The 19,255-nt window shown below is 39.8% G+C and overlaps 1 protein-coding gene across 4 annotated transcripts in view; it reads left to right on the forward strand.

Moving 5' to 3' along the window:
* The first annotated feature begins 5,195 nt into the window (after positions 1-5,195).
* Positions 5,196-19,255, forward strand: part of dennd1b (DENN/MADD domain containing 1B) — a 127,896-nt gene continuing 113,836 nt past the window's right edge. For all 4 annotated transcript variants that reach the window (XM_061825999.1, XM_061826000.1, XM_061826001.1 and 1 more), the window contains exons 1-2: positions 5,196-5,473; positions 5,893-5,957. In XM_061825999.1, coding sequence (XP_061681983.1) covers positions 5,457-5,473; positions 5,893-5,957 — 82 coding nt within the window. In that variant the 5' untranslated portion in view covers positions 5,196-5,456. The remainder of the gene's footprint in view (positions 5,474-5,892; positions 5,958-19,255) is intronic.

Here is a 19,255-nt window from a genome sequence, read left to right on the forward strand (position 1 = left end):
TAAAGGACAGCAGCGCCCCCTAGTGGACTCGTTTGTTTCCATTAGTTTTACCTCCAGGAAGGTAGCTCGTCGTTCCTTTGTGTTAGCCAAAATGCTGGCTCATTGCATTGCTGGACATTGCTTGAACACTCAGGAGTATGGATTTACCCTTCATAAGTTTGCAAGAGACTCGGTTCGTTGTGAAAAATCGATTGTAGAGGACGAGAGCTTCGTGGGTTCCAAATAAAAAGTAGGTGTGTATACAGCTACTAAAAAAAAAATAATAGTTTGGGCCGGACCACATAATCGGTCTCTCATAACGTAACAAAAGATCCGCGTATGAAATGTGTCGATGTGTGCATACAGGTACTAAAAAAATAATAGTTTGGGGCGGACCACGTAATCGGTCTCTCTCATAACGTAACAAATGATCCGCGCATGAAATGTGTCGATGTATGCATCTCCCAGCCATCAATGTTTCACTCAGCCTCGTCTCGAAAGTGTTCATCGCGTACTGCGGCGGCTTTAAACAAACCCCTAAAAGCAGCATGGCTTGGATCCACCTCCTCCTTATATGACACCACAGCACTGAAAATCAGCCACACCGGCTGAGGCGCAGCGTTCGGCAGTCACAGCTTCTGCGAAGGCTGCGCGTTGGGCTTTGCGACAGGGGCGGCTCTGAAGAACCCAGCCGAGAATGCGTTACTCAGTCGCGTGCGCGCATAAACCGCCCCGGCTCGACTGTGAACAGCCCCCTAAAGCAGCACCGCTCGGCTCTGTCATAAGCCACACCGGCCGGATGCGATGAGCCGCGATGGCTCATCTCCGCCGCGGAAGTGGATCGGACGGGGATGCGGTTTTGCCGTGATCGCATATCACCTGAATATGGCTCGAAACAATAGTGTAATATTGCCCTGAGGGCTCGAAACAATAGTGTAATATTGCCCCGGTAACTTTACTCGGCTGTGTGGTGTTGTCCTTTTCGAAAAGAGATTCGATGTCAGAAGGGGCGTCGGAAAAATGCGAATATCTCTGTTGTTCGGCTTCCATAGTAGGAGGCACTGCGCGTTTTCAGCGGCGGAAGTGACGATGACGTCAAGAACAGAGGACGCGACTAATATGGCGACCACTTGAATGTCGAGGGACACTCAATTGCGCATTTTTGCGCATGGATGACGCACGATCCGCTCACATTAATTTTTTCGTAAAGACATTGAAGTGAATACTGTTATATGTATTTTTTATTACAATATCTATTTTAGAATGTTTATAGGGATGACAGTTCCACTTTAAAAGTAAAAAGGAAATAATTTTTCAACCCAAAATACATCGTTGATTTACAAATTATTTTTTTTTTATACCCAGAGAATACTCATGCAAAGAGCAAAAACATGATGTTTTTATACTGTCTACAATAGATTGGTATATCTGACATAAATCCATAAAAAAAGCTACATTTATATGAAACATTTATTTGGCCACTGCCAAACATTATTGGTGGAAAAAAAATGAACTGGTCGAAACTAACCAAATAATTGCTACTTTTAGCTTTTCTTTCAAGGTCTACCAATATCCCGATATACATTTTCAAATTTACATTGTTATGAAAATTACATATAATATTACACACTTCGTCTAAACGAAAAAATAAATATGAGCGAAGATAAGTGTCATTCATGCGCAAAGTTGCGTTAGTCTCACTTGACATCAAAGTGGTGGCCATATAGCCTGCATCATCATCAGCAGACGTCACACTGGGACAGTCGCCATTGAGAAGACGTTGTGCCACCTGCTCTGGGAGAAGAACAACAGAGATTTTCGGATTTTTCCGACACCCCTTCTGACACAGAAGCTCTTTTTGAAGAAAAGAACATCTCACAATCGAGTGAAGTGACCCGGGCAATATTACCCTATCGTTTCAAGCCATATTTAGATGATATGCGGATGATGTCTAACTAACAAGTGACTCCCTGACAGTATGTATGGCAGTATGCAGCATACTCAGGAGGACCCATGGCGGGTGAAGTAACGACATCAGGGGTGCCCAGACACTGGTGGCTGGTGGGGGGGAGAGCTCCTTTCTCCTCTCGCACGCAGCCAAACTACCCGGCGGTGGCAGCGATGAACAACTCCAGCCTGCGCACATCGACACATTTAGCACCCCTGACTCACGTACATTAAGTTATTATGACACAGATCTTTTGTTACGTTCTGAGAGAAGGATTACGTCATCCCCCAACTATTATTTTTTTAATAGCTCGATACACACCTACCAGTCATTTAGAACCCACAAAGCTCTCATCCTTTGCACCTGTGCAATCCATTTTTCACAACGAACCGGGTCTTTTGGAAAAGTGTGATCCATCCTCCCAAGTGTTCGAGCAAAATCCAGCAAACCAACGAGACAAAAAACAGCTACTTTTCTGCCGGTAAAACTGGTATAAACACACAAACCCGCCAGTGTGGGCATCTGTAAAAAACGTCACTTCCGGCTTCTTCTCCAAAACGAATTCCTTGAGAAGATTTTCATGGCGAGAGATACAAAAAATCCATATACGACAACATAATGACTTGTGGTAAAAAACGGAGGGGTCCATTCCAGCTGCCTTTTTTTTTTAAATTAAAAACATACTAAAAATCATGGTTTATGTGTCGGTAGACCTTTAATGTTTTGTTTTGGCAGTGGGGAAATCAATGTAATAATTTTAATCCTGAAACATGACAGAATATAGTGTAGTTAGCCTGACTTTCGACAAGCTAGCTTTCCAACAAATTAAAGTATTGCACCCAAAAAATTGCTGGAGCATTAATAGTCAAGTCAACATAATTTGTATAGCCCTAAATCACTAAATAGTCTCAAAGGGCTTCAGAGATTCACTCTTGACAAAGATCAGCAACATCCTGTGATCTAAACTCAACCAAACAAGGAAGAAATCAAAACTCCATCTTGGGGAGAAAATAATAAACTGGAAACAATAATCACATTATACACTTAAGCTAATTAATAAACCTGTGCTTTTTTGAATTGGATGGAAAATTCTTGAATGTCAGAAACCCAAGCACAGAAGGCACTACCTCCGCCATGAATCATTCTTTCTCCCAAAAAGAAAAATTCTTTCCACGGGTGATGATTTTCTTGAGTTTAGTGTTTGTGGCGTCATCTTTGATTACAATGTCTTGCTGGTTTTCCTCAATATTGACTCTGACAAACACTTGCATACAATCAGCTTTGCAATTCCTCTAATTTCAGTTTTTTCCCGCATTTTGGTTTTGGTTGGATATATATATATATATATATACATATATATATATATATGTATGTATGTATGTATATATATATACACATACATACATATATATATATATATATATATATATATATATATATATACATATATATATATATAATATATATATATATATATATATATATATGCGTGTGTGTGTGTGTATATCCTGGATATGTATATTTATATACACTCCTGCTTTCATTGGCTGAAACCATATGCTTCATTTTCCTTCTACTTAATTACCTTTTTGTCTGCCTGTGAAAAATCTGGCTTTGATCCAAAAGAATGTCTGCCGAAGGGAGAGCGGCACACCCAAGATTTGATTTATCAGACAAATAGCGCTTGAGTATGAGAGTAACTGTAAACACTGAAAAGGTAAAGTATCGCCTAAAGAGAATTTAAGATCCTCTGAGATCGGTTGGCTTCAGGTAACAAAGACAATGTTCAGGCAGACATTAATCGACCTCAGGATGGAAATTGAAGTGTCAGAATAGTAATTGATTCTGCCAGCAGGTTTGACTTTAGGGAGTTGGTCCCCTGACAAATAAGGAACTGAGTCTCTTGACAAATGGAAGTTCATGTTAGTGAGTCAGACCATGAAACAAACAATACTTCCACTTTTTGCTGTACAAGAGTGTAGAGATTAGACTAAACAAATATACTGAGGATCCACCTTTTGACTACAATAAGTCACATTTGAGGATCCACACTATGCAATAATTTTCTACTTTGATTCAGATCTAGGAGAATGTTGTACAAGTGGTAAGCAGGTCTGCCCTGGTAGTCAGAATATCCTGGTTAAAACCTCTGTTCGGACATGTTAATATACTGTAGAATTTCCACGTTTCCCCCCATGCTTTCTCCCTACCACATGCCCAAAATATACTTCTTAGGTTAAATGAAGATTATTTTGCCCTTTTGTGCAAATGTGACTATGAATGGTTATTTGTCCAGATGGGGCCTGGACTATGAGTGACCGGCTGACTGTCTCTTGGGACCTAGGGTTTTTGGGTTTTGGCGGTTCCCAGAGGGCCGGAGCCTCGGTCCAAGTTGGCTCTTAATTTTCGATTTCCAACCCTACTAATGACAGGCGCTTGGGCTCGCTTAGGCAGGCGGTGACTCTTTTTTGTGGGTGGCTGGTGGCTCCTTCGTTGGGCCCTGTTGATGGCTGGGGTCCCCATTCTCTGGGGGTAATGTGGGCGGGGGTAGTGGTGGGGCTCTCTGATGGTTTGCGTAGGTGTGGGTGGCAGTGGTCCGGTGCTTGCGCCCCTCCCTTTGGGAGTAGGTTAGTGCTTTGGGCACAGGATCTTTGTGGGTCCTGGATGAGTGGTGGAACCCCTCTGGTTGCTTCCCCTGCTGGACGGGCTCGCACACCAGTTGACTAACATGCATTTGATATGGTGTTCCTACACTAATTATTTTGATAGAAACATTATAGGCTTTAATGACTTGTGCTGGAATCACAAATAACAACACATGTTATACAAAACTAATATTAAGTGAAAGGTTCTTACAGGTATTTAGACAATTATTTTTTTTTTCCCATTCGCTGTATTACCCCTTTCTGTCCTCTTTTACAGTATCTGGTTCTCTTGGTATGTTATTGCATGTCTTCACCAAGTGTCGCCCCCATCCCGCAATTCACAAATTGTTATATGTCATGTTACTTGTGTTCAAATACAGAGAGTATTGTTCTGCTGTGGTTTTCAACCCTAGTCCCCTTTCCACTCTGTCCCTGTCTGTACCTGACTCACGATTTATGTGAGGACTCAATGAAATAATAATGATGGTAATTATTATTATTATTACTTACCAAAGCATGACTAATCGCATGAAGTACATTGGAATCTTTTTGTGTTTTAAAAACAGATGCCGAATTATGAAAGTCTGCGGACGTAACAGACGTTTTAGAGAGACGTTCCCGACGTGGTGACGTCACTGGCGGCCTGACAGCACTTCCTGGAGTGATGTTTGTTGTGGGAAATCAGCAGTGTGCTGACCGACCCAGGCCCAGGGTAACGCAACAGGACGAAGCACGCCGTTACTTTTCACGTGGAGATGTGGCAGTTTTCTACAGGGGCCAGATAAGAAAGAGGGACCCGCCGGAACCAGGACGACGGAGGGGACATTTGTCGGATAGCGGAGAAGCCGAACCGCACGGAGCTGTCGCGATGCGGTAGCTAAAACATGGACAGCCGAATCAAGTAAGCCCGAACAGTTGTACAAAGTCAAATAGACGTTTGCATGCACGGAGAAGAAGGAGATGAAGAGCAAATCCCAGCCGTTATTTGAGCCCTCTTCAGTTGTGGATTTAAGAGCCAGACCAGCTGGCTCGACAGCTTTTTGGGTCAGGAGTCTGCGGCTCTGTCTACTTGTTAGCAGCACTGCTAACGTTCTTAAAGATGTGACAACACGTGTCCTATGTCTGGCACAGATAAGCTGTCATGTATATCTTCGTGTCTTTATGGTATCAAAATAGCGTTCGGTGACAGCGTAAATGGTGGCGATGGTAAAATAAGTGTAACCAATTTTAAGACTATCAAGGATAATTCTCGGATGAACTCAAATAAACTGAGAATATGAATAATCCTTTACCATTTATGTCTTCCCCTCTTGTTTTTAGGGAGAACCCGGAGAGAACATTTGATCTGATAGTGCATGTGGCATCCCCAGCAGCTATTAATGGGGGTAAGCGGTCATTTTTATCACTGGTGATCTCATTTCCCCATCTTTGACCTAATTTTATGTTGAGAACTTGCCTGACCCTTTTGACTCAAAGAGGCTGTTCATTCTGTGCAAACATGATAGCTACTGTAGGTATTAATTAATTTCTGCAAGATTAATGTAGTTCCTGCTCATTCTTTTATAGTACTGGTCTATATGCTGCTGTTGGACCACGAAGAATGAAATGCTGCTGTAAAGGAAGCAAGAATATATTGACTGTTTAATTTGTTAATGAATTCGGATCATGGAGCAACAAAAAGTTTTAAGAATCTATTATTGGCTAAAGCAGTGTTGCCCAATGTGGGTGCTATGAGAGAAATCAGGAGGGGTGCCATGGTAATATATTGAATTTCAATAATTTGTATCAAAATGATTATTCATCAATTACAAACATGTAGTATCTTCTTTCATCTGTATATGGCAATGATGAATTGTGACAGCCACAACAATACATCTTTTCCATTAAATGACAAAGGGTAGAATAAACCTGTGTATCCAACTGTTGGCATTCATATGACAGAATCAATCATGGCTTCCCTCAAGTTTATCAGATAAACAGTCCCAGATTTCCCACTTTGTGAATCTGTTTGTGAGTAAATTGGGATGAGATCATCATTACTGGATTTCAGTTTTCATACTTTTTGTGACATTAACGTTGGGTGGTGTGCAGTTTTTCAGATTAATAATTAGAGCATGAATATCCATGTAATATGTAGTAGGCTTTTATTTTGAAGTTGGCCAATGCAATGCATTGGTGGCCTTTTACCGTAATGTGTTGTATAAGCAGTTGTTGTGGCAGTTGCTAAGGATTTACCAACTTTCTGGTTTTCTTAGTCAGAAGAGCAGCCTGGAAAGGATTGATACATGTTACCTCTCAACTTATATACAGTGAAGAAAATAAGTATTTGAACACCCTGCTTCTCTCACTTAGAAATCACGGAGGGGTCTGAAATTTTCATCATACGTGCATGTCCACTGTGAGAGAGATAATCTAAAAACAAAAATGCAGAAATCACAACGTATGACTTTTTAATGATTTATTTGTGTGATACAAGTGCCAATAAGTATTTCAACACGTGAGAAAACCAACGTTAATATTTAGTACAGTAGCCTTTGTTTGCAATTACAGAGGTCAAAGGTTTCCTGTAGTTGTTCACCAGGTTTGCACACACTGCAGGAGGGATTTTGGCCCACTCCTCCATTCAGATCTTCTCTAGATCAAACAGGTTTCTGGGCTGTCGCCGAGAAACACAGAGTTTCAGCTCCCTCCAAAGATTTTTTATTGGGTTTAGGTCTGGAGACTGGGTAGGCCATGCCAGAACCTTGATATGCTTCTTACGGAGCCACTCCTTGGTTTTCCTGGCTGTGTGCTTCGGGTCATTGTCATGATGAAAGACACAACCACGACCCATCTTCAATGATCTGACTGAGGGAAAGAGGTTGTCACCCAAAATCTCACAATACATGGCCGCAGTCATTCTCTCCTTAATATAATGCAGTGGTCCTGTGCCATGTGCAAAAAAAAACACCCCCAAAGCATGATGCTACCACCCCAATGCTTCACAGTAGGGATGGTGTTCCTGGGATGGAACTCATCATTCGTCTTCCTCCAATCACGGTTAGTGGAATTATGACCAAAAATTTAAATTTTGGTCTCATCTGACCACAAAACTTTCTCCCAGGACTCCTTCTGTATCATCCAAATGGTCATTGGCAATTAAGACTGGCCTTGACATGTGCTAGTTTAAGCAGGGGAACCTCCTGTGCCATGCATGATTTCAAACCACGATGTCTTAGTGTATTACCAACAGTCACCTTGGAAACGGTGGTCCCAGCTCTTTTCAGGTCAATGACTAAGTCCTGTTGTGTAGTCTTGGGCTGATTCCTCACCTTTCTAAGGATCATTGAGACGCCACGAGGTGATATCTTGCATGGGGCTCCACTCCGATTGAGATTGACCATCATGTTTAGCTTCTTCCATTTTGTAATGATTGCTCCAACAGTGGACCTTGTTTCACCAAGCTGCTTGGCAATTTCTCTGTACCCCTTTCCAGCCATGTGGATTTGTACAATTTTGTCTCTGGTCTCTTTGGACAGCTCTTTGGTCTTAGCCATGTTACAAGTTTGAATCTTACTGATTCTATGGGGTGGACAGGTGTCTTTTTGCAGGTAACGACCTCACATAGCTGCATCTGATTCAGGATAATCCATGGAGTGGAGGTGCACTTTTAAAGGCGGACTAACAGGTCTTTGAGGGTCAGAATTCTAGCTGATAGACAGGTGTTCAAATACTTATTTCCAGCTGTATCACACAATTCGTTAAAAAAAAAAAAAAAATCACACATTGTGATTTCTGGAAATTTCTTTTTAGATTATCTCTCTCACAGTGGACATGCACCTACAATGAAAATTTCAGACCCCTCCATGATGTCTAAGTGGAAGAACTTGCAACATAGCAGGGTCTTCACATACTTATTTTCTTCACTGTGTGTGTGTGTGTGTGGTGTGTGTGTGTGTGTGTGTGTGTGTGTGTGTGTGTGTATATATATATATATAAATATATATATATAAATACATAGAGAGAGAGAGATGTACAAGAATCTAAGTAAGAATACAACTGAGTGGCACCCCCCCCAAACAAAACAAAAAACATTTGCAATCCTTTTTCTGCACGTTATATTTTTTTCCTAAATAAGGTCAGGGGAAAGTCAGCTGAAGCTCAGCTGCAATGTTTGAGTTACATAGTGGAATGCAATTTCTTCGTATGCGATTGACCTCTCAGCCTACATTTTCCTGCTGCCGCTCAGTTTGTAACGTAGCCACTTTTCTCGTTGCACCCTAACCCCTCAAAGATTGTTTTGGAAAGCTCACGCTTGCATCAGCAAGTTGTATTAACTGGTATGCTATTTGCAGTGGTCAAACATTCCGGTGGTCACCGCCTGGACAAAAGGTGGAGAGGCAGGCCTGGAAAGCAACTGTTGGCAATGTTATATTGTAGCATTTGGGAATATTGCAAATAAATTTGTCCATACTTTACAATAGAACCCAGTGTCACCAGTAAGTTGTATATCACACAAATATTTTACTGCATATTTCACTAGCTACAAGTGTCTTATTTTGTGGACTTGATTTTGACATGAAAGAGGTGTTTTGTAAATTGTTGTGCAGCTGCTCACTCAAGTAGAGAGTAGACTCAAAGTTGTCCTTGGATGTAGTTCTGCTATTGGATTTTAAAGCAAACTCATAAACCACAAGCCTCCACTGTACTAACCCACTTCCTCCCTGCATATGATTCAGGGTCAGCCTCATATCCGGACTCGTGCTCCCTGGAGCACACCTATACGCAGCAATATTTGCACTAAGGTCAGACATATGGATTCAGCTCAGCCATTTGCATCAAGGTTGTGGACTCAGACCTGATTTCATCTAAAAACATTTCTAAATCATCTCGGTAATGTGTCAATGGTTTCAAATTGGGCAAATAAATGATTACACTTGTTTTTTTTTTTTTATTTTTTAAATCAGATATTTGTGTGATTTTTGCTTATGGAAGATGACTGGTGAATCTTTGTGGACATACACATGAAGTTGCTCTCACTGCTGTGTAGAGCTCATTTTTGTCGTAGACCGGTTCAAAGCTGTGAGTCATAACTGGAAAGGCTGTGGCCATGATGTGAAACCTTTTATCACCCACACCAATCTGCCTCTTTACCCAAAAAGTGTCTCTTCACTTTTACGTTTATCTTCCTATGACTTCCCTGAAGCAGACATGAGTTTAAATAAAAGTATGATTTAACTTAGCAACCTGGCCCCAGTTGTTCAAAACTCAGTTATTTTTTTAAAACTGAATAAGTAGACTTTACCAACCATTAACTTTAATGGCGCCGTTATCTTGTCCAAAACTCGGGTAACGTTATACGGCTGTTAACTTGACGTTAAAGTTAACCCACCTCAGTATATTATATATATATATATATATATATATATGTATATGTCATTAGTATTTAAATTTAAATATTGATTATTATGTTACAAAATATTATGAATTAAAAAACAAAACATTAGACAGTCCAAAATCTCTTGTAATTGCAAGCAATGCCCATTCTCTGTATTCAATCTTAAGTACAAAACAGAGAGCTGTATGTTTTTGGTACATTAATATTACTAATACAAAATTAAATTCAGTGAATGTCATTTCAATATGATATCTATTATCACAATAAACACGTTATAATTATTCCTGTAGACCAGGGGTGCTTAAAAGCATATACAAAAATTACGTGAGGTTGGCGGCTTAAAATAGATCTTGGGGCAAAAAATTTTAAGCACCTCTGCTGTAGACTGTTACTGTGTACAATACAGTAATAAGTTCATGGTTGTTCAATCTTACAGGAAAGTTTGCAAACATGTGTGAAGGTATGCTCATGCAAAACCGGAAGTAAAAAAAATGGTCGGGATTGTGGGATATATTGGTGCTGACCAGTGACGTCAACCACACGGTTAACTTTGATGGTGCCATTAACTAAAGACATGACCATGTTTTGAACAATGCACGGTTATTTGTTTGGTTAGGTGTTGACCGTTGGTTAAAATAACTGAGATTTGAACAACCGGCCCCTAATATTTAGGCTACACAGTGGAAGACTTTATCTTGTGTCGTCTTAACTGTGACTTCTAATGATTTATGGGACAAAAGTTAGTCACTTTGTCCCTTCTGAAGTAGTCCCTACTAGACGAAAAAGTCCAGGTTGCGTTAACTTAACAGTTACCGGGAGTCATGCCTGAGTCAATGGAAAGCATATGTGGTTTTGCTGATGTTGCATACACTGTTTTGCCTTCCTCACCACATCCTGGTCTTGCAGGCCCTGAAACTAAATGATGCTATCACACGACCAGTGTGATGTAACAGGTCAACATCAAATGGCAGAATGCCGTCCAAGTAGTCCAATGAAAAAGCCAATTTTCAAAATGGTCAGTATGCTTCTCCCTTGACTTTTTCCTGTGTTAACTGGCTTTCACACTTTCATTAATCAGCACTGTCCCAATGACACCCACATGTTGGCAGGCAGGCTTGCAGCCCGACAGTTTTCATGAGTTTTTTTCTTTTACATTTTTTTTCTCTTCATGGGCTCTAACAACTGGTGTTCTTAAAATAAATTCTTAGTCATTAATCAGTCATCACACAGACAATGATTTTGTATGATAAATGAATATATAACCTAGTGGATAATTGTGGAAAAATTTGCCACCTGTTTGCCCCTCCTGTTCATTTCTGAATAGTTTGTTTTAATACCCTTTACTGGCATATACGCAAATGGACAAAATGGTTGGTATTCTCATGTTAAAGAAAAGGAAAACTCGCAATGGTCACTGAAATAACTTGAAACTGACAAGGGTAGAATTTGTCAAAGTGTGTGTGCATTGACAGGTTATAAAGCTTGTGGGAGAATGTACTACGGACAAAAATCAGAGCATTTCAGCTAGTCTCTTCATCTTTATATCTACAGAGAAGGGGTTGATTGACCTGGATTTTGCCCGTTGGTGTAGGTGGATGTCATTGATAGTTTTAAGTATTGTTTCACTTGCTATTTTGCTGCATTCAAGCAACCTTTGCCTTCCTCCTCCAAACACAAGCTCACTGACTCTCCCCAGTTGCTCTGCCATGAACCCCAGACAATCTCATCCATTTATTAATTTCCCGTTTTGGGCGTGCTGACGTCTATCATTTGACTCTGGGCAAGAGGTGGGGTGCATCCTGAACTGGTTGAAAGGCCAATTGCAGGACACACCTAGAACAGGTGTGGGCAAGCTATGCCATGCGGCCTCATCCGGTTTGTTGATCATTTGAATCCGGTCCTTCAAAGATTAGTGCACAATTGCTGAAATCATATCAAAATCATGGCTACATTCATTGGACCTTGTCCTGTAATGCCAAGTGGTTCCATCAGGTAGCACAGTATGTGCAGTGATACACTGACTTGACTTTGGTTTTTCTGTTTTTACTCTTCTACTCCTCTGAACCCTTTTTTCATCCATTAGTGGACCGACAAAAAGCAAAGTCAACAATGAGCATCGGGTTTTTAGTATCCAATGGACTACTAAATTCTTGTTCAGTGAAGTCTGGCCAAAGGCTGAATGTCTAATTTAAGAAACTATTGCGGTTTTAGAGGGGTATAACATCAACTATCACTTTTCTACCAGCATGTTCCTTATGGTAATAGCCAATCAATACAGGAAATGATGGCTACAACTCAGAAGTTAAAATCAAGCTCCTAGGCTCAGCAAAACACCTTTTCTGAAAAAAATCACTATCCACGATTCAGTCACACAAGACCTGGAATTACGCCCACCTGTCAAATTTCTAAAGTCAATGTGGCACCGTACGTGCACACATTCACAGTTGTGCACAATTCAAATGTGCACTTCACCTACCATTCATGTGTTTTGAATGGGGAGGAAACCACAATACCCAGAGAAAACTGGAGAGAACAAGTAAATTGAATTGTGACGCAGATGTGTTAACTAGTTGGTCACCGTGTCACCTCCAAGACAGCACGCATAAGTGTATGCTTCTTCAAATGGCCGTGCATAGTGGTTTTGCTTTTATATCACGAGAGTAAACTTTCAGATTTTGCAAATTATTGTCTCTACTGGTCTCATTTTTTTTGGTAAAATATTAACATAAAATTGAAGCACTGCTGCTTAATTATTGCGAGGACCCCTCCTTACCTGCTGCTTCCAGGCGTCAGTGTTGTCAGTGCAAATTGCAAAACCATGTGATTTGCGATTACTCAAGGTTATGCTCTAACTGTCATTGCCAGGTTGTAAAGTCGACGTCAAATAATCATTTCATCATCAGTTCAACACCTACTATCAAATTTTAAAAAAAAATCAAGTCCACAAAGAAAAAAAAAAACAGGACATCTTGATACGTGGGAGATATTGTTATGTTCTGAGGGTACTTCGCTGCATCTGGCATAGGGTTTCTTCAGTCAATCTTAATGAAATCTCAGACTATCAAGACCTTTTGTAGCAAAATCTGCTACCTGTGTCAGAAAGCTTGGTCTGAGCTGGAGATCATGGTTCCTCCAACAGGATGTTAACCCACCTCAAAACACATGGCCAAGGGCAAAAAAACCCAAATATTCAGAAGTGGCCTTCAATGAGCTGTACTCTAGACTAACTGATTGAACATTTTGTTGACCATTTTGGGTTTTGCTTTATTCTTTATGCAGTTTCAAAACTTCTAAAGTATCAGTAATTTCCCTGCTGGTTGCATGGTGCACAGATTGCTGAAAAAGCTTTTGACAAGCACAAGCTTGACTTAACCAATTTTCAGTTGAAAAAAAATGTCCTGTAAACAGACGCCTAATGTGAATCCACTGAAATGATCTGTATGCTGTTTCAATTGGACAGAACAACTGTGTAGGAGGATCTCAGGAGACTTCGGAGGGTCTCTGATGTTATGCCAGCAAGGCTATTGAACCTTTCTGAATGCTATAGGCTTTGTACCTCATGATGCATGACCTTTACGTTTTTTGTTTTTTTTTTCATTTTACTGTGGAAATAGAAAGTTTGTTCATGTTCACACCATTTAGGATGTTCCTGTTAGCTCCGATGGGTGTGTTGGTTCCTTTCTATCTGCCTCAATGGTTTACAGTGGTCATCGGGCTATGTGATTATTTCTGCAATGCAAATAACAATATGTCAATAACAAGTCAATTTTTCAAAAATAATTCTACGGACTAAAGAAGTGAAAACCTAGTATTGTATGTATTCATCAACTTAATGATTGTTGGGGCAAAGCATTAAAATAAAGCTCAAATCAAGTGTACATGTGTGGACTCTGCGCCACACTTCTAACCACGCATATGTGATTAGATGACAGACACTGGCCCTTTTCCCCCAAAGCAGGTCCAGGGAGACTTGGCCTTCCTGTTCAATGCAAGCTCAGTTGTGCTTAGCTCTGTTGGCTCAGTGCTCTTTGGATGCTCATACTGTGAGTGAGTGTTGCTTGAGAGCGTGACTGGCATGCTAGCTACTAGCGGTTCTGGCTACATAAAGCCATATTGATGTGCTTCCAGGATGCTGCCAAAGCTAGCAGATGATGCAAAAGCTGCCAAGGCAGTAGGTGGGGACAGATGCTACCTGTCTTCACCCACTCCCTCCAGCCAGATTGTTTCCAGTAACAAAGCAGTAAACTTAAGAGATCAGCGTATCAGTTTACAACTACATTCATGCTGAAATTATAGGGACAGTTTATTCTTTCTAAAAACTGACAAAGTACAGCACAGGGAGCAAGACACCTCACAGGACGAGTTATTACCTGTATGATTCATTTTGCACATTTTTTTCCTCCAGTGTCCATTGATAGGACACACAAAAAAAAAAAAAATTACAGCAGAACCAGGAAACATTTAGTTAAACTAAGCAACCATGCATTTTTTAACTAAAGCGGATCATCCTTGTGTGGAATTATAGACAACAGATCTAGAATAGGGGTTTCCAACCCTTTTGAAACTGACAGATATTTCTTGGTTACTTGTTCTACCAGTTTGATACAAACAACTAATATAAACAATTCACTCAAATGATCCTTTGTTGTTATTATTACAAAATATTGATATTCATTTGATTGCACTCATTTTATTAATGATTTCTGAATAATTGCCAAGAGTAATTTAACAAGGTAGGAAATGGATAAATATAAATATCCCAACAGTTTATTTTTTAAATTTCTGTTCATCCCAGCAAATGTGTTAACATTTTGAAATGATCTCTGCCAAAATTATCAGGAAATCACAATTTCCTATAATTGATGAGCTATTTTCAGCACAGACTGTGATCCTTGCGGGCTTACCTGGAGCCTTGTGCAACATGTTGGTAATCCCTGAACTAGAATTTAAGCGAGCTTTAGTGTTAAAGGAAATTTAGGATTTTTTTTTTCTCTTGTTTCCAAAACAGTTATTAGATATTGTACAATTTACACAGTATCATTAATTTACCAAAAGTATTTTAAAGCTTGTATTTTAATTTTTCAATTGAATCATTCCTACATGATTGAAGTCACTGTTGGTGATGTGGTACATTCGCTTGACTTCGATCAAGGCATTGTGGTTTCAGTTCCCACTCAGTGACTGTGTGAATGTTAATACGAATGTGTCTATATGTGCCCTGTAACTGACTAGCGGCAAACGTGTAATCTGCCTTTCACCTGAAGTCTGATGGGATAGGCTCCCGCATTCCATGACCCTGAACAGGATAAATGATATTGAGAAGGGATGTATGGCACACATGACTGCTGTGGGTGCTTGCTCTCGTGTTTAAATGGGCTGCTAGAGCTTAATTATGAAAATAATGCATTTGTATGTTTAACTGTCAGACCTTTACCCCATCCAGTGAAATCTACAACTGAAAATTATAGAACAAACAAAATATTGGCTTTTATTCACATGCTGTTTTAGCTACTTTGTCCCATTATAAAACATCTCTTTTGTGCTGCATCCTCAGAGATCTGTAGGTCTCAAAGTGTCACCCGGTGTTCACTAGTTCGATATCAGTCTGCTTTCTTCTTTGCCGTAGTCTCCTCAAGCATAACTGTGATATTTTTTTTCTCCTTTCTCTTTTCACCTTCTGTATTCATCGAGCAAAACTCGTGTAGTAGAACTTTTAGAAAAGGTTGAATGTTGGCATTCTGCAAAATGTCAGAATTGGTCCTTGACCCAAGCTCGCTTATTCCACTGTTTGATTGGATCCCGGCCGCATGTTGAGTTCATGGCAGAATCACACTCAAATCGGAGTTCATTGGAGTACTACTAACAGATGCCATGGTGCCAAGGTGGGTGTTGATTGGTCATTAGAGAGGCTACACTTCTTCACTTACAGTGCACTCTTGACAGGATCCGCACACATTGTTTATCTTACAACACTTATGCCTTTCTCGTTTTACTCACCCAGCTGACTTGACTAAATTAGCTAATTTACAGAAAATCAAGATGTTATCCAAGTCTTTGTTCCGTTTCCCCTGAGTCACATTAAACTTATTGCCTGCCAGCCCTCCCAGTGAACATGGATATGACTTCTACTGTATAGCCATCAATGGCAGCGATTGAATTCAGCAGGTGTCTCTGCTTTCCCTGCAACTGTATTAGTGTAAAGTAAGGCTGGATGTTGTCATGGATGCACATAAAATTTTGTTCTGGTTCTCAAAAGAGCAACAGAGATGGTTGTGTGCTCATTTTCATCCTGACACAGCAACCTCTTGGATGAATTTGATTTTACGAAGGACTACGTGATCAGATGATTTGTCAAAGTTCTCGATGTCAGGGGTACATAATCTTTTTTGCATGACGGATTGATATAACATAAAAGACATATTTTGAAGGACAGACTTAGCTGCTGCGCAGTGAGACAGATGACCAGGAAGCCCACTGCCTTGTCAGTGGCCCTTCCTAACTCAGCTACCATCACCACCCTGCGAGAGTTGGAAGACTTGATTTTCGCATGACAGTGCAGCAGCTTCTCCCCATGCTCTCCAGCATCACTCTTTTTTTCTTGTCTGGAGTCATTTGTACCTCTCCACTCAGAGTCACTCATCCATTTCACTACTGTGTTGTAACCTGCTGCTTGCTGGGTCCAGTTCCAACTTGTTTCATTTAAAAAGATTGGACCACTTTGGTTTGTTTCTAATTACATTGAGTGATTTAATTTAATATTATTCAACCAGTGGAGTCTTAGTGGTTTACCAAACACTATTTCTAAATAGATATTCTCTATTCTCCTTTTAATTTGACTTTATTCTCTTTTTGACACTCTTGTCACTAATTTTCTATCATCATTGAATTTCTCTTGGTAAGCATATGCGTTAAATCAATGTTTGATTTTGGGTCATTTTTTTAATCAAACTTTTCAAAAATAGTTTGCCGGCACAAGCAAGGCCCTTTTTTTTTTTTACTGTTTGAACTTTGTCGCATGGATACACTGGCCTTATGGAGAGCATCTCTTTTTGTGCCATATGACCTTGTGACATGCAGGACTTGGCACACTCACTTAGAAACATCCAACACCCTCTGGATAGGTTTTTGTTGTTTCATCTGAATAGTGTACAGTATATTGGCCAAAGCATGAAGCACTGGCCCTGAATAAGAGATGCTGGATTTTGATGACGATAAGGTTATTGCTGTAGTTGATAAAGCAAGAAGTGAGCTATTTGGGGATCGGGCATCAATACATTTTATCTAATATAATAGGTTTTGTCCCTATCCAACTTTTTATATTTTCATCTTTCATTTGTGTTTACAGTAGCTGCTAGACAGGGTAGAAAAACAAGGTGATACTTCTAGGCATGGAGCACCCACTGCAGGCTATTTATGGAAACCTTCAGTCTGAAAAACTCAGGGAATCTAGGGCCTGATCAATAATTTAAAAGGCAATGATTTTGATGAAAGCAGTAGTGTTTCATTGCATCACCTTCACTCACAGCTTTACGGACTTTGCAGGTGTTTTTACTGGCTGTTTTTTGTATTCATGGTAATAGCCCTGAGTGAATACATTCCCCCCTGACCATTCTTCAAATTCTCTGGGTAGCTGTTAGATTATTAATGTTAAAACAAGAATTCAATTAAGCAAAAACTGAAATGGGGACCCAGCTGAATGTATAAGCTCTTTTTCACACAGTGTGCCAAGAGAGGACTGTCGGGGACCAACAAAATCTGCAGCACAGCAGAGGGCATTTGTAATACAGACAAACATAGATGCCTACAAATCATCTGGAGTCTTAAGAACAATGATTGGCTGTTTTTTATGCATGAAAATATCAATCTGGCCTAGTTACAACCACAAATAAGATGGATTAGTTTCCCATTTCTTTAGATGTGCTCTGGTGATGCCAATCTGACTGTGCCTTGTAAATTGGGTTCAATAAAACAGCTGCACTTAAATATATGTTGACTTTTATTGTTGTCATGGTAAACAGATATAAAAAAAAAATGCCTCAAAAGAAAAGAGGAGTCACTTGGTATGGCTGCATCATTTTATCCACACAGAGATATTGTCTTGTAAACCTGGCGCGTGGTGATATACAACATTGCAAAGTTACAGCATTGGAAAGTGATACCGGTAATGAGTAGTGATTTGTTGAAATGAAACTTCTCGGCTGAAACAAAAAAACGGAAAAAAAAACAAAAATGAAGAAACAAAGGCTAAAGGTGACACACCAGAATCAATTACAGTAATATAAAACCTATAGAAATACTGTGCTTTACACTGTGTGCAAATGTATCAGGCAAGTGCATATTTTGACCATATCCTTCACTTTTATGCGTATTTTCTTTCTCCCTGTTGGTTAAACTTAAATGCTACTTGATTTAAGCATAACATTCACTGTATTTGTGTATTGAGTGTGGGTGTGGCTTAAGGAGATGAACACCTAAAGTTGTAACATACCTACACCTGCAACATACCTGGAATACATTTAAGTACAAGATGTTCAGTGATAATTTTGCATTCGTTTCTGTTCTGGGTGACTATATAAAAAAATATTTTATTTGTTCCTTTCTTACATTGCAAAAGAATATAAATTAAATTCAAATTAAATTTTTAAACTAAAACATTCTGATACAATTTCTTTTCTAAGTAGGTCTAATGTTTACAATGATGTACTAATATATTAGAAAAGAACCACCACAGAACACATTTGCTCCCGTTTATGAAGTGTCCTTGAACGCAACTCACGTTCTCACACTGCTGCAACATGCTTGTCATGAATGGCGACCACGGCCTTACTGAATCGGTTGCCAAATACAGCGTTTATCCACCGACATATGATGGGTCATATGTATAGCTTGTTCACACCGGTTTTTCCTAGAACTCCCAAACAAAACCTGGGACTCTTGAAAATTAACTTTCATTTCAAAAATGTTCTTTGACACCAAAATGTAGATGTTCTTAATTATGAAAGAAATAAAATAAGAAATAAACAAAGTTCAATTCACATTCACACACACAAAAAATTAACTTCAGTATTTAAGTGCAACAATGTATTCAAGTACTTCTCGGCATGGCTGGCCAATAAATGGTTGAAAGACAAAAAAAATAATGACATTACCCCTTCCCCACCTCACTAAGGAGACACTTCAAGAAAAATGGGCTGCACAGTCAATTTGCCAGAAGCAACGCGATTACTACGCCAATGCCAAAAAAAAAGGAGTCATGATTACAATATGCCAAAGTGCACAGAGACAAGCCTCAAAACATCTGGAACA

Source organism: Syngnathoides biaculeatus, chromosome 7 (assembly GCF_019802595.1).
Source record: "Syngnathoides biaculeatus isolate LvHL_M chromosome 7, ASM1980259v1, whole genome shotgun sequence".
Taxonomy (NCBI): Eukaryota; Metazoa; Chordata; class Actinopteri; order Syngnathiformes; family Syngnathidae; genus Syngnathoides; species Syngnathoides biaculeatus.